General features: G+C 42.7%; 1 protein-coding gene across 1 annotated transcript; it reads left to right on the top strand.

The window, feature by feature from the left end:
- The first annotated feature begins 214 nt into the window (after positions 1 to 214).
- On the top strand, positions 215 to 1,108 carry LOC148916896 (uncharacterized). The gene is made up of 3 exons (XM_089052315.1): positions 215 to 454; positions 632 to 692; positions 831 to 1,108. The coding sequence occupies exons 1-3, from the start codon at positions 215 to 217 to the stop codon at positions 1,106 to 1,108; spliced, it is 579 nt and encodes a 192-aa protein (XP_088908441.1).
- Positions 1,109 to 15,510: the final 14,402 nt, after the last annotated feature.

The raw sequence follows: 15,510 nt of genomic DNA, 5'->3' as shown, positions 1-15,510 counted from the left end.
GAGAGCTGCCGAAAATAGTGGCCATTGCTATAGACGCAGAACCGTGGACTCTCTACTTTGATGGTTCTTCTACATCAAAATGAGAAGGCGCAAGTGTTGTACTCATTAACCCTGAGGGGCAAGCCAGGCCCTCTTATTCAAACTAAATTTTCCATGCACAAACAATGTAGTAGAGTATGAAGCTTTTGTTATGGGACTATCTACCACAAGAGAAATGGGCTTGGAAAGAATGAAGGTCATTGGCGACTCAAATCTGGTGCTAAGTCAATTGCAAGGGAACTTTGCTGTAAAAGAGGCAACTTTAGCTCCATATCGTACAGCTGTCGAAATGCTTATTAATTCCTTCAAGCAAATCGTGCTGGAGCATATTCCGGGGATCACCAATAGGTATGATGACGCTTTGGCTACATTGGGGTCAAAGCTTTCGTTTGTCGAAGAGCAGCCTAATATCACCGTAAGACATGACCATAATCGAAGCAATGTTCCAAGAAGAGCTACTAGAAAAAGAAAAGGACTGAGAAAACTAGTCAAAGAAAAGCTAGGCGAAGGAAGTAACATCAAGGACTTGAAAGACGCAATCATCTTTGGAGAGCTCTACTGAGCGTCTTTGGTATTTTGACCCGGTGCATAGGGAAGCGAAGCACAAAAGAGGTTGCAAGAGGTACATGGTGCCTTGCGTTTGGAGCCAGATGGTCAGATTTGTATCGGCGTTTAACGCAAAGGTTATTATTGGCCAGAGATGAAGAAGTAAGCGGCTGAAATTCAGTCCAATTGCCCCGCATGTTCTACAATACCCTTTACCAAAGAATCTTTCACTATCTCATTCGCAGAAGATTGGAGGGCTCCATACTCAGCATTCTTCATCAAAGGGACCCTGCCAACCAACTCCAAACATGCCTACAAGCTTAAGAAGACAGTAAAGAGGTACTTCGTAGATGGGTCGACTCTCTATCGTAAAAGGTTCAATGGTCAACTATTGAGATGCTTGGGAGAACCAGAGGCACATCAATTCTTGCAGGAAATACATACTGGAGAGTGTGGAGAGCACCAGGGAATGAAGAGGCTTCACTGGCAGCTACGAGTTTCGGGTATTACTGGCCTACCATGAAGAAAGGCACATGACTTTGTCAAAAGATGACACACATGCCAAATTCATGCCAATTTAAGTCACAAGCCTCCCACGTTGTTATAGGACATGCGCACTCCTTGGCCTTTTCATACTTGGGGGCTTGACTTAATTGGGACAATCCATTCTCCTTCTGATGGTTACATATGGATCCTTACTGCCACAGAGTATTTTACAAAGTGGGTCGAGGCAATTCCTCTTTGAAAGGCCACCGGAGCTGTTGTCTCCAATTTTATTCAAGAATACATCGTGTGCAGGTTTGGAATCCCATACAAAATAGTTACTGACAATGGTATGCCTTTTGTTAACAAGTAAGTAAGCTCAACACTTAGTGGTTACGGTATCAAGCATCGTCGCTTCACACCATATTACCCACAGGGAAATGGTCAAGTGGAGGCCACCAGCAAAACTATATTAAGGATCTTGAGCAAAATGGTGTATGAGTACGAAGGTGGGTGGAGTATTCATCTGCCGAATGCCTTATGGGTTTACCGCACCTCTCCGAGAAGCGCCACAGGCTTCTTGCCCTATTCACTCATATATGGGTCGGATGCTATCTCACCTGTAGAGATCACCACTCCCACTGCCAGAGTATCAGCTGTCAACGACCTTGAATGGGATGTGAAGTCATGCTCAGGCTAGCGCTTATTGGACCTCGAAGCCATGGATGAAAAAAGAGTAGCAGCTAAAAGAAAAATGGCACTTTACCACAAAATGGTTGCCCGAGCATACAACAAAACAGTCAAGCCGTAAGCCATCAAGCAAGGAGATCTCGTGCTAACAGTTGTTGAGCATGTAAGAAGACAAGTGTCGGGACCTTCCAAGTTTGCTCCGCAATGGGAAGGCCCGTTTGCAATCAAGGAAGTATACAACAGCGACTATTATCGCTTGATCTCTGTCAAGGAAGGCTAGCTAACGGATCCCATCAATGGAAAGTGGCTCAAGCCTTACTACTGCTAAGTAGGCATCGTATCTTATCTTTTGAGTTATCGCATTTCTTTTTAAATATGGTCTCCTTCTATATTGCCGCCTTTTGTAAGATGCACCATCATGGTAGCATGGGATTTGAAATGAAAATGAAGGAGTGTTTTGAAAAGAAAAAAAAACTGTCATTGGAAATTTTTCTTTTTGCGTCTCAAACTCCTATGTATGTATACATCTATGTGTATATACATACAGCAATATTAGGCACACAAAAAAAACGCTACTTAGCAGAAAGCATGCTAAGCAAAGTCACTAGTATGGGATCCCAGATCATTAACAAGCTTCATGCTTAAGAAAATAAAATGGAGCGTACAAAGCTGAGCATTTACAAAGAAACTAGCATGCCCACAACATCCAGGAGCCTTTAGGGGTGACTTTTTAGGGAAAAATAGGTATCGAGAAGTTTGAGCAAAGATCCTACCAAAATTTTGGCAGCATCTACCTTGTTTTAAAATGGTACCCAACCTATAAAAAGATCTCAAGCAAAGAATTCCACCAACCAAGCAGCATGTATATATACCAAACAGGAATTACAATGTGTCTCTAGCATTCGGAAAAAAAAAAAGGACACAGGTTCCAGCAGCTTAAACACGACAACATTACAATACAAAGTTGCTACAATACAAGTTCAGAAGCATCTAGGAAAGGATGAAAAGTCAGGAACTTCAGAACCAACGGATGTCACTAAAAAAGAACAAAGGAGGCCTTACGAGAAGATCTAGTTATGCTTCGCCACACAGTTGGCACCATCAATAGAAACACCTTGGGGAAGAAGAAGGGCACGTAGTTCTCAATGCTGGGTCTCCAACTCACGTTGCTTAAGGTTCAAGGTGTCTATTGCAGTCTTTATTTCATCAGGGTCATGCAACGATCTCATGCTATGAATGGCCCGTGCCCCAAACACAGCGCGTGCCAAATCTCTCACCAAGTTCAGGAGAAGGTCCACTTGAAACCCTAAGGTCATGGCTTCGCAGATGGCATCCCGCCAACAAAGGAGCTTGTGAGCCATAATGTCCAGAAATTGCATGGTATCTATCCCATGAAGCACCAAGCCAAGGGCCTGGAAGGCAGCGCTCCTCGAGAAGGAAGAAGAAATGCCTGCAACTTCCATTCAACCCCCATACCTGTCCATGAACTTCCTCAAAGCCTAAATAGTCTCTGGGTACACGAGGGCACCCTGAAATATCGTAGCCATCGAACCTATAACAAAGTGGCAGGAGCTCATCGATGAACCGAAGGATCCAAACACCACCATTGAAGAAGGCCTTGAACGTAGTAAAGGAACTCTCCCACTCAGACCAAGACGGACTCGATAAACATTCCACGAAACATTTTGGCAGCAGTATCACCAACCCGTGGTTCTCATCGGTGGCCTTCTCGTTGAACGGGATCAATGGAACACATGCTGGTGTGCCAGGTTCCAAGCTTCTCTGGAGAGTGGCTGAATATGGAGTGGAATGGGCAACATTCGATGGAATGTGAGGGTGTTGCTCTAGAGAACCACGGGAAGAGCTGTCAAAATAGTAGGCTCAAGGTCTTTTTGAAGGAAGCGCTGAACAATAGGCAGTAAGGAACTCATTGCTTGAGGCGCAAATGCCTTGTCCTAAGGATTCGCTGGTGTCATGATGAAAGATGACTCAGCAAGGGCCGCCTTAGCCAGTGTATTGAGTGTGTCGGAGAAAGAGGATACCACAGGCACGATTTCCATATTATGAGTGACATGAGCAATCTAAAAAAGAATATATATGCAGGTGTACGTATGAGTCAATCAGCGGATTATATTACATGTGTTCGAAGATAAGCAAAGGAGTAAAAAAAAAAAGGCAACTGCTTAACCAAGCAAGTGCAAGCAAGAACAAGGGAAGTAAACAAGGGATACCTCTTGGGTGCCCTGTGCATAGTCAACGATGACAGTGGCAAGGTCTGAATCCTTAGCAATATTAGCAACCTATAAAGTAAAGGTGAAAGATAAACAGGTAGCTCACAGTACAAGAAATAGAAGGGGAGCAGGATGTAAGGTATGCCAAGTACCGGTTCAATCATAGTAGGAGAGTTATTCGAGCCACCCTGTGCTTCCGAATAAGCACCAGAGTGTACGAATGCATCCTCATCGCAATCATAGTAGTTGTCCTCATCAAGATCCTCATGCGTGTCACTAACATCACAAACGTCCTTTTGGTCCGGGGCACTAGCCTCAGTCTCGATGGTATCATCATCATCACCGCTGTCGTCATCAATAATCACCACAGTTCCAGCCCTGGAAGCTCCGCTATTGCTTGTATGGGCACTGTGAATCTTGCTCTGGATGTGCATGCTACATTTTAGAGTCACATGCAGGATTACAGGGGCTGTATCACTTCTTTCCTCTTTGGGGTGGTACCCATTTTTCCTTAAAGAGACAAAGAAAAAGGGAAAGGGAATTAGAAGTGGGTTAATACTTTGAAGGCTGTATAAGTGTCCCAACATGTTCTCGGCTCTTGGATGGAATGGACTTTGAAGGCTGTAGACGTCCCAGAGGAGTTGTTTCTTCAGCTCGGGGAGGACCACTTGAGGCCACTTTGGGAATGAACCTCGTGTGTTTAGTGACAGCTTGCTTTTTCCCTATGCTAAGGTTTACTTCCCGCTTTTTGATACCGAAACCATGCTTTTTTTAGAACCATGAGGACTTTACGCTCCCAGCTTCTGTCGAGATTTAGAAAATTCACCAACAATGTCACCATGTTTGGAAATAAAGGGGAGGTTGCGTTTCTAGCTTAGAGGGATGGCTTTCTCTTTCGACACCAAACCAGCAATGCGAGCCATCGTAGGTGGCAGTTTGTCGCATAAGGAAAGTATTGGAATTCATGGAAAGAGGCAAGGCAGCAGTTCCAGTAGGCAGTAGCTCCACGAGAAGCGCCAACTCTTCCCGTACTAGCTAAGGACGAGGGCCTGCCGCTGTCAGTACACTACTATTGCTCCAAAAGGCCCTGTGTAGCACAAACGGCTCATTATGGCTATGACTAGTTGGTACTCCCTGATCAAGCCCAAACTATCACCTAACCCGGTGTGGTGAGTAGATCACAGAAATCTATGAGAAGCTGTCCCCTAGAGTAGGTAATGAGAGACAGAAACATTCAACAGAGCATACTTTTTGAAACGGCAGCCTTGCGACATCGCTGCGGAACCTCAAAAAATATCACCAACATCAGCATAAAAGGGCACGAAAGTGAAAGCCTCTACCAAGGCTCCGTAAGAACGGAAGATGAAGTTTTCAATATCGTCCGTAAGGACGGGAGACCATCCAACATGAAGGAACCATTGCCCAAGTCAGCAAGCTGTATAGAACGTGAATAGGGGAGCAGGTATACATCTAGTCCTTTGAGACATTCCCACAAAAAACACATGCAAAAAACCAGAATTCAAGAAAGTCTCCACACCTATGGTTCCTGCCGTGCTTTTCTCCAAAAGCTAAGTTTGATTAGGTAGTCGGCCAAAGCCAAGGGGATTGTGTCACCTTGAGCTTTGGCCAAAGCCAAGGGAAATACTCGTTCATGTAGGCAGTCCTAAGAGAAATCACAAAGAACGAACTGCCCAAGCCATAGGGATATAAATGCAGCTAGCCGATAAGGTCCCAGTCTATTTGCATCCAAAATATTGTACCCAGATTGCTGAATTGAAGCGAGGTGCTTTGGGAGAAGTTGGGGCACCTTTTCGTAGAACTGCAAGCTTATTCATGTCTTCTAGGGTATGAGCAATGTCAAAGGGGTTCTGGTCGCCACAAACAAGGAGGGGAGAAATGTTTGCCACATCCTCAAGAGTATGGGTAAATTCCCCCCATGAACATACGAAGGTGTGAGTAGTGGTGCTCTACCTCCTGACCACATGGCGGAGCATCTTTGCTTCAATATGAATGCCCCACAGCTTGGAAAGGAAAATGGCATTAAGAACCTATGCCCTCGCAAAATGTCACAAGTAGATGGGTCCAGTAGCTCGTGGTCAACCCACTCTAACCAACCTTTACTGATGCTGCAAGGATATTGAAAGAATAAGGGGACAACCGAAAATAGGCCTCTCTCAATGTAGCACCTGGATATGGAGGTAGGTTCAACTATAGGGGTAGTTTTAGGCGGTGGCTCATCACCTACAATAGGATTCTTATGGGCTTCTTCGAGCAGCAAAAGGGGCCCTCCTGCTTTAAGATTATCATCCATGGAATAGAGATGATCCATCATGATTGGCGGAAGATTGGTGAATGCCATAGTAACACCCATAGAGTCATAGATATCTGCACAGAAAACGGGGATGGAAAAAAATGGATAAGTTCTGGCACCTTCACGACATCGTTTGAAGACTTAGAGCCCTTCAGTAAAAAAGGGAGGGGGGAAAAACACATTCACGCATACGCACATCCCTATCATTCTTACAATTCCCTAAACCCTAAACCCCAAACCCTAAACCCTAAACCTTAAACCCTAAGAGCACTTCCACTAGTTAGCCCCTTGCCATGGCAAGGGGAGCCCTAGGGCGGGTATTATTCACGTGAATAGTGCCCTAGGGCAAAAAAAAATTGTGTTTCCAGCAATGCAAGGCTTGCCATGGCAAATACTATTCATTTTTTTGTTTTTTTCACAACTTTGTTTACTTAAACAATTAATTTGGATAATATTTTCGGATAAGATTTTTGGGTTCCTATGTGTCAATACTATTCATATCGGATCAGATTTTCGGTTTCAAATTTCAGATAAATTTCAAATTTCAGATACATTTCAAAATTCAAATTTCAGATAAATTCAAAATGTCAAATTTCAGATACATTTCAAAATTCAAATTTCAGATAAATTAAAAATGTCAAATTTCAGATACATTTCCAAATTCAAATTCCAGATAAATTTCAAATTTCAAATTTCATGTGAATTTCAAATTTCAGATAAGATTTTCACCCTCTAAAATTGCGCCACGTGTCATCTCTATCTGCTTGCGTAATCCATATAAAAAAAAAAAGGTAAGGCAAGAAACTTTAAAAAATATTGGCAATGCAACAAGTATAACAAAAAAATAATGGAAACACAAGAAACTTTAAAAAATATTGGCAATGCAACAAGTATAAAAATAAAAATAAAAAAAGGAAATACAAGAAACTAAAAAAAATATTAGCAATGCAACAAGTATTAAAAAAATTAATGGAAACGCAAGAAACTTTAACCATTTATTAGAAATGCAAAACAAAATATAAATATTGCAAGAAACATTCATATTAATATTGGAAATACAAGAAATATTAACATAATATATAAATTGCAAGAAACATTTAAATAAAATTTAATATGACATAGAAATTAATAAAGAAAAAAATTACAAATAATTTACCTCACTGCTAAGGTTTTGCCCGCTTCTATGGTTGTTCATCGCTTTTGTCAAGGCATCTCTCCACTTTCCCAACTCTTTATTAAGAATTTTCCACCTACTATATAATGATTGATCCGTACAGGTCGAACCAATTACCCTTTCACAAAATTGCTGATGAATTTTTTTCCACATATGACAGAATTTGATCTCATTGCCCGTTACGGGACAATGACTAACTTGGAGCCAAGCCTCACACAAGCTAATATCTTCCGTCATGCTCTATGCTCCTCCACCGGTTTCACTAGAAGAACACATAATATGATAGAGAAAAAAACAACTTGAAAGTGAAAAAAATTTGACTAAAAAGTGAAAAATAGTAGAATGAGAAGAAAATGTATGAAGAATTGGTGTTAAAAGTGAAGAGTATTGGTTGGTATTTATAGAAAAAAAAATTCAGTATTTTTTTCGTATTTTTTTAAATTTTTTCCGATTTTTTCCTTTTTTTTGAGCAAAAAATTGCTCGCGTTGGATTCGGAAAAACCAATCAAGAGCCCAGAGCTTCCACGTGGCATAGAGCCGTTGGGGTTACTTTTTCGATTTTTATTCGCGAAAAAATGGCTGCCGCTGGATAAGTTTAAAAGCGGATCGGATGGCCCAAAGATGCGACACGTGGAATCATGCCGCATGGTATCGTAGCGTCAAATTGTTTTAAACCGGCGCATGTATTGCACGCGCCACTTTAAAAAATTTAAAGCCGACGCATCCCAGCCCACGGGCTGGAGCTCGAGCCAGCCTCCCCTCGGGCTTGCCTGTGTTTGTGGGCTCCACCTGTTTGCCACGCAGCTTGTTGTTGTTGGAAACCTGCTTTTGGGTTTGCCCCCTCCCCAACCCCTCCCCTTGGGCCCTTTGCTGCCAATGCTCTAAACCTTGAACCCTAGACCTACAAAAGGATCAAGCTAGTGCCTTTGTACAATTCCATCCGACAAAAAAAGGGGAGGCTATTTGATACAAGTGTAAAAGAAAACCCAAGTTACAGGAGTCAATCATTTAGAGGGGCCATGGATTGACTATTCTTGGATAAAAGTAGGGATATTCAATACAGTGCATGCTCGTCCTTTTCCTACCTCGCTCTAACGCTATTTAAGGCTTTGTGTTCCATCGAGGCAAACTATCGCTTGGTAGGTGCCTAAAAATCCCTAACCAGTGGTTCATATCCAAAATTCAAGCTGCAAAGATGGGCGCAAGGAATTAAACGAACATGCAGCAAAAAGAAGGACTGAGGAAAATCGTAAATGCCCTTTTCGTGAAGGATTCTCATATTATATATGTGTGAATACCTCTATATATATGTATATACATGCATATATATGCAGTGACAAGATGAAGAAACATAAGAATAAAACAAAGAAGAACGACGCTTACAACTGGTCTTGCTTGTGCCTTTTCCGAGTAGTTTGCCAAATTGAGAGAGAAGAGAAGGAGATTGGGAACTGCCTTGCGATTTTCTCTCCAAGATGCCTCATGCTCTGTGAAGTGACCTCGTCAAGCCTGGCCTTGGATGAATTGAAGGGGAAACTCGAAAAATTTGGGATTTTTAAAGGGGAAACTCAGTAGGTGCGAACGGTTTCTTCACGATTGACTGTCTAGCAATTATGAATGGCACCTTTCCACACTTTCTTGCCTCCAAGGATCCTCTAAATCTGGGCATGATGAAGAACCAGTAAAAATCAAGAGAGGCAAGTAAGGGGGTTTGAGTCTACACGCATGGGAGAAAGAAGCTGAGAAAAAAGAGAAAAAAGAAAGAATAAGTAAATAAATAAGGTTTTGATGGAGCGCTTACTTGGGGAACGTAAAAAGCTACTGGAAGATAATCATGGCATCAGCACACACGCGGGAAACGAGAAGGTCATATCACCAATGTGGATTTGATTTTTCTTCTGGGCTGGGTTTGATTATTTGGCCCATCTCAATATTTGCTCAGGGCCCCAATAATCAAGGGGGCTAATGTTGAGACCTGAAATCCAAAGGTCGGGCCTGTGTTTATTCCTAGCCCAGCACAAATATTTGATCGCAAAAGGAGCCCAATTGGGACATAAGAGAACTTGTAGGACGCACCTGCGCGAGCCATGGGCCACGCGTCACGCCTAGTAAATGTGCATGCTTGCCACGCAAAAGGGCCAAAATGCACCTGCTTTATAAATTCACGCTTACTAACCAATCCAATGCTACTTGGCCCGATCATAGCTTATTATGGCATGAGAGAACTCAAGCACAAGCATGCTAAATAAACACGCAATGCCATGTAAAGGACCACTATTCTAATACCATTCGTGCTACAAGCTTAAGTGAGCCCAAGCCACGTAATTACCCAGGGCTTGCTGAGAAGGTTGTGGTATGGATGGGTACAAGCACTCTGTTGAGGCCCAAAATATTCACGGTTCGGCCCAAATAAATTCTCGGCCCAATGCGATGCTTTACCAAGAAGAAACCCGATTTGGGCATGCGAAAGTTCATCATATGCGCTTGCACACATGCCACGCCACGCTAAGCAAGGAATTATCATTCCGCACCTAATCACGCCACAAGCTTAAGTGGGCCCCAAGCCACTCAAATACCCGGAGGCTTGCTTGAGTGGGTTGTGGTATGGATGGTAATAAATTGTCATGAGGCCCATTGATGGACCAAGAAGTGGAGGTTCCGGGTTACTTGGGAGCCTCGGAACCCAAGCCCATTTCTTAGGCCCAAACATATGGGTGAGCACAAAAGAGAAAGTAGCCCAACCAAAATAGCCCATTACTCCAACCAAAATAGCCCATCACTTCAACCAAACTAGCCCAATACTTGATGAAGTTAGCCCATGTACTTGATAAACCAACTTATTGTCATAGAAGGCCCAAGCAACCCAAAAAAATATATCTGCAAATCTTCAGCACCTAGCTGAAAACAAAAGCCACGTTGAAAGCCAAAATATCCATGTGTGAAATCTGCTGGAAAGCTCCAGCACATGGGAGAAACAAGTTTCAAGCAAAAACTTCCAAATGACCAAGGGATATTGGAGAGCAGATCACCATTTGAACCAGCATGCATACCCATTCCTTCCATCATCAGACCTAGCCTTGGAAAAGGAGAGAAAAGAAGGAAGAAAGATGGTTGAAAATAGAAGTCTGAAACAGCCGCAGGAAAGAGGGCTTTGAGCTCCCAAAAAATCCCTGATTTTATGCAAATGGGTAGAGTGGATTTCACCAAAAAGGGATGATTGAAGAGATGAAGGCAGAAAGGAAGGAAAAGCTTAGCCAAAATGGGTAGAAGCCATTAGGTATTCTTGGAAAATATCAGCTTCCAGCGGCTATAAATTAGGGCCTCTTCTACCCAACAAAAATCATCCACAACTAGAGAGCAAGCTTCCTCTCATACTTGCAAAAACCAGCAATTTCGTGCACTGTTCATCTTCCTCCATTTTCTTCTTCTGACAAGCTGCCAGAAGAACATAGTTCTTCCCTTTTCTCTTCCTAGCCACATATGCTTGAAAACCTCTTCTTCCTCACCTTAAACACTCCCTTTTCTCCCTATGAAGCCATATTTCCTTTTTGGTGCTCAACTCATGCTAATTTTGCTCCCATGCCACAAGCCCCTCATGCCAAACTCAAAAGTTTATCTGTAAGCATGAAGAAATTTCCTGTAAGCTGCCACTATTTTGGTTGGTGAAGATAACCAAAATACTTCCTAAGGCTCTACTGCCTTTTCGAGGTATTTTGGGGCTTAATTTTCGAACTCAGGCTCAAGGGGCAATTTCTTCCATTTTGCCCTTTACGGGTCAGGCCCGTAGCTGCGGAAGAAAAAGCCCTACATAAATTGGCGACTCCACTTTGGGATTAAGCCACTATCTGCACTAATGCCTCCAAAGAAGAAGACTGAAGCAATAAACCGGAGGAAATAAAGAGATAAGAGCATTCCCTCTTTCTTTTTCTTTTTCCTTTCGTTGGCTATCTACTTTGTAGAACAAACATAATATAGATTACTCACATGCTCCCTTTGCTTGTGTCTTAGATATCCATTCTCAAGCAAAACAATATCTTGTAAGAGGACTGGGGGCTTCAGCCAACGTGCAAGCCGTGACCACCGCTGCGTCAATGGTTGAGGCTAGCTCGCTGCTCACCTCTCCGCCGTGATACATCATCAGCAAGTCCGCCATCGCTGTAAATCACCTTCATAGCAGCCCTCACCTCTCTAGAGTTGTGAAAACACGGTGAGAGAGGGAGAAGGAACACTTGCTCAATGCTCTCAGCCTCATCTCTGCGAATGGCTTCACCAAGGCAGCATTATATCGGTCATGTGCAAGGGACCCAAGCCTCCAAACAACAAACAAGAAAACAAATGCTCTCATGTTTCCTACCCAACATCTCAACACACTGCCATTATCATCTATTCCTTAGACAAATCTCTCTCTATACTTCCAGTCATAGAAGTTCAAGCACCACTAAAAGAGCCGCTGGAAGGGTGGAAGAAGAACAGAGCCAGTCAAAATCCAAACACCACTGCTTTGGAAGAGTCGCTGCCAGAAGCACATGCTACCACCGAATCAAGCCAAATTGTCACCGTTGCAAGAAAGGGATATCCCAAGTTCATCATGCCGTGCAATAACCCAAACAAATACTAAGAAGGCCATGTTGCAAGAGTTTTTGTAGCCTGTGCCCATCAAATCCTTTTCTGATGATTATGGTGCACTTGGGGGCTGAGGAAGGAATTCATTGCAATCACCACGCAGTGATTCCAAAACCCCAAATGAGCTTAAAAATCCATTATTACCAAAACCACTATTCCCAGACCAAAAATCTCCTTGAAATCCCAATTATGTTACTATGATCTCCAAGTTCGCCATCACTTGTTGTTGTAACCCAACACATTTGCTGTAGTGACTGCATACAAAGCTCAAGCTTCAATAGCCAAGTCCAAGCTTTTGGTTCCTAAAACATGTTCACAACAGCCGCAACAAACAATACCTAAGTTGCCATAACTGATATGCTCCAACACCTCAAGCACTTTCTAAGCCTTGACCATTCCAATGACCAAGTTTAGGAGTCAAAACCAAAAGGCTATCGGGATGTCTCAATTGCCACAATTCCATAATCAAGCATCATCAAGGCCCGAGCCTTAGTCAAGAAATCCAAGCACTATGCTTTACTCAAGAAGGAAAACATCTCAATTCATGGCAAATGAAGGGAAAATATTGTGAAGGTAGTGCTATGATACTGCTGGAAGAACCTAAATGCTGTCAAGATGAAGTTTATTTTACCAAGCAATTAGAATTTTTGAAGCGATGTCAAGCTTTCAAGAAAAGGGGTGCTGGAAGTGTATTTTCCTATATTCATCCATTCTTCACCTGCAACATCCACCACTGCTTGCCATACTCTAAGGAAGATCTTACACGCTGAGATACATGACAAAACTCTAAGAGGCAAGCTATTGACAAGGACCCCTTGCCAAAACGAAGGGGAAAGTAGATGGCTACTGTCATTACGTGCTTTGATGACTTGCTCGACGACGACGTATTGTGCCACCTGTGGAAGAATGACCCAAAGCCATCGGAGGCTATGTGGGAACCTTGTGGAAATATGAAGAAGGCCAACTGGAGCAAATATTCAAAATCTGCAAGCTATAACACCCCATGGCTACTTGTTAATTGATGGGAGAATGGTTCCAGCAGTGAAGTATTCACGTTGGACATGCTGGAAGAAAGCCACTCGGAGGCTTCATTTGGTCATCAAGATTATCAAGAAGCAGCTGTTGTAACCTCTCATAACTTCACAGAGGTTGAAGAAAGTACAATGGGTTAGGAGCTGCAAATCACTCTTTGATTAGTTTGGTTATGAGCTGCAGGCAAGCAAAGCAGCAACTATGGCTCTGTTAAATATCTCTACAGAGCATGGCATCCTAGTACAACACATGCCAAATACATGCCAACCTAAGCCACAAGCTTTCATACTATTGCAAGTCATGCACGCTCCTTGGCCCTTTCATACTTGGGGGCTTAATTTGATGGGGGTATTTATTAATGCAAAATGGCTCAAAGCCTTACTACTGAGTTGCTTTTGCACCTATTCTTTTGTTTTTGGCTTTTCAAATTTATTTCAAAGATGAACTCCTTTTGTGTTTTCACCATATGTTTTCACAACTTTGGTAGAATGCACCACCATTATTGCATGCCAAGGCATAAAACGATATTTGCAAGGAGAATGGAGTATTTTGGAAAAAAAAAAAAAAAGCCTCTAGAATTCTTTCCTTACTTTTATCTTCTTCTGTTTTGCAAATCGTGTTCTTTGAAAAGAAAAAGAAAATAGACAAGCAAACTTCCCTTTTAAAAGCTAAGCCTTTTAGCAGTAACCATGCCAAGCAAAGTCACTTGGATGGGGTCCCGAACCATCAACAAGCATCAAGCCTAAGAAAAATGATGTGGGGTATGCAAAGTCAAGCTATTACAAAGAAACGAGCAGTAAAAGTGTATTTTGAGGCGCTGGAATAACGAAACCGTTGACTCCCAATCGAATGCTCAAAAATTCACAACATCCGCAATTTTACAGAGCCTTCGTGGAAATCATGCATACAGTGGCATGACCCTTTTTAAGGCACGGAAAGAGGGTGCATTTTAGGCCAAATGAGTAGACGAGCCTTGCAAAAGTTTTAAAGAGCAATGCATCAAAGATTTAGCTTAAAGGTCCTGTCAAAATTTTGGGCAGCATATACCTTATTTTTAAGGCTTGCCAACTCGTCAGAAAATTTCAAGAAGTTCACAAGAGCAAGTTCTCCCAACCAAGCAAGTATATATATAAGATGTACGAATTACAACATGCCTCAAGCATTCAAAAATTAATGCAAGTTCTAGTGGTTCAATAGTACATTACAAAGTCATAATGACATAGTCGTTAGATTATCTGAAAAGTACACAGCCATCGCAAAAACAAGGTTACACATGCTGGAGATTAGTACATCCTATGGTATCAAGAAAGATGGAAGCTGTGCACCAAGCCAACTGACCCCAAGCCAAAGAAAACAACCTGCGAAATAAAAGGAGGCAGCACGCTGGAAGATGCAAGGCGGCCGCAGCTATGTCGCATGTTCCGAGAAGAGGATGAGTAGGAGGCGATCGGAAGGTGCAAGGCCGCAGCTATGTTAGATGTTCCGAGAAGAGGAGAAGTAGAAGGCAGACCTGTTTGGAAGATGCAAGGCAGCGCCGGCAGCTATGTCGCATGTTCCGAGAAGAGAATGAGTAGGAGGCGACCCGAAGGTGCGAGGCGGCGGCAGCTATGTTGGATGTTCGAGAAAAGGATGAGTATGAGGCAAAGATGCTAGAAGGAGCAGGGCATTGTCTACCCCTGCATCGGATGTCCCAAGAACATAGGGGCTATGGGAATCATGCCGCCATGCGCTATTGCTAAAGCCAAGGGGAACACCTGCGCATGCAGACAATCTTGGGAAAAGTCACAGAGGAGGAATTTCCCGAACCATAATGATACAAACGCAGCAAGACGACACTGGCTCTTCGCCTACTGCAACATCTTCACAAGCATTCTTGAGCAATGGAGGGGCCTTCCCCTCTTCAATTTATCATCCGTTGAATAAAGGTGGCCACTAATAATTGACGACGAGTTAGTGGATGCCATGGCAGTCTTGACAAGCGATGAATCCCTACAAGAATTGCTAACAAAGAATACGCTGAAAAAACGGCAAAGCATAAAGCTAATTCTCTGTGTTAAAGCCAAGCAATCTCCACACTAGCATGCAAGCCATATGAACTTTACAAGCCAAGCAAAGCAAGCTATCTCATGCCAAGCGAAATGCATAAACAAAAAAAATATTTTTGAAGCATCATGCAATCTATTACTCGAGCTCATGATAAGCAAATTTCCCATTCCATGCTCAATCAATCATTCCAGCAGACCCTTTTTCACAAAGCAAGTGCTACAAACTGAGCATTATTTACCTCATAGTAACCTTTTTCACAAAAACGAAATACCTACGAGTTACACAGCATCCTTGCAGACCCATCATACACATGTTTATGTCTATCCCTATAAAGC

The sequence above is a fragment of the Prunus mume genome, linkage group LG5 (assembly GCF_029339155.1).
Source record: "Prunus mume cultivar Tortuosa linkage group LG5, ASM2933915v1, whole genome shotgun sequence".
Classification (NCBI taxonomy): domain Eukaryota; kingdom Viridiplantae; phylum Streptophyta; class Magnoliopsida; order Rosales; family Rosaceae; genus Prunus; species Prunus mume.
The sequence above is the reverse complement of the archived record's forward strand: the minus strand, read 5'-3'. Positions and strand labels throughout refer to the sequence as shown.

What these genes read in the sequence shown, in the direction of transcription:
- LOC148916896 (XM_089052315.1), top strand. Translation starts at nt 215, where the DNA reads ATGGGCTTGGAAAGAATGAAGGTCATTGGCGACTCAAATCTGGTGCTA. An exon ending in AAGAGCAGCCTAATATCACC is followed by an intron (nt 455 to 631) that starts GTAAGACATGAC and finishes CCCGGTGCATAG; the next exon opens with GGAAGCGAAGCACAAAAGAG. An exon ending in CTTGCGTTTGGAGCCAGATG is followed by an intron (nt 693 to 830) that starts GTCAGATTTGTA and finishes TCTCATTCGCAG; the next exon opens with AAGATTGGAGGGCTCCATAC.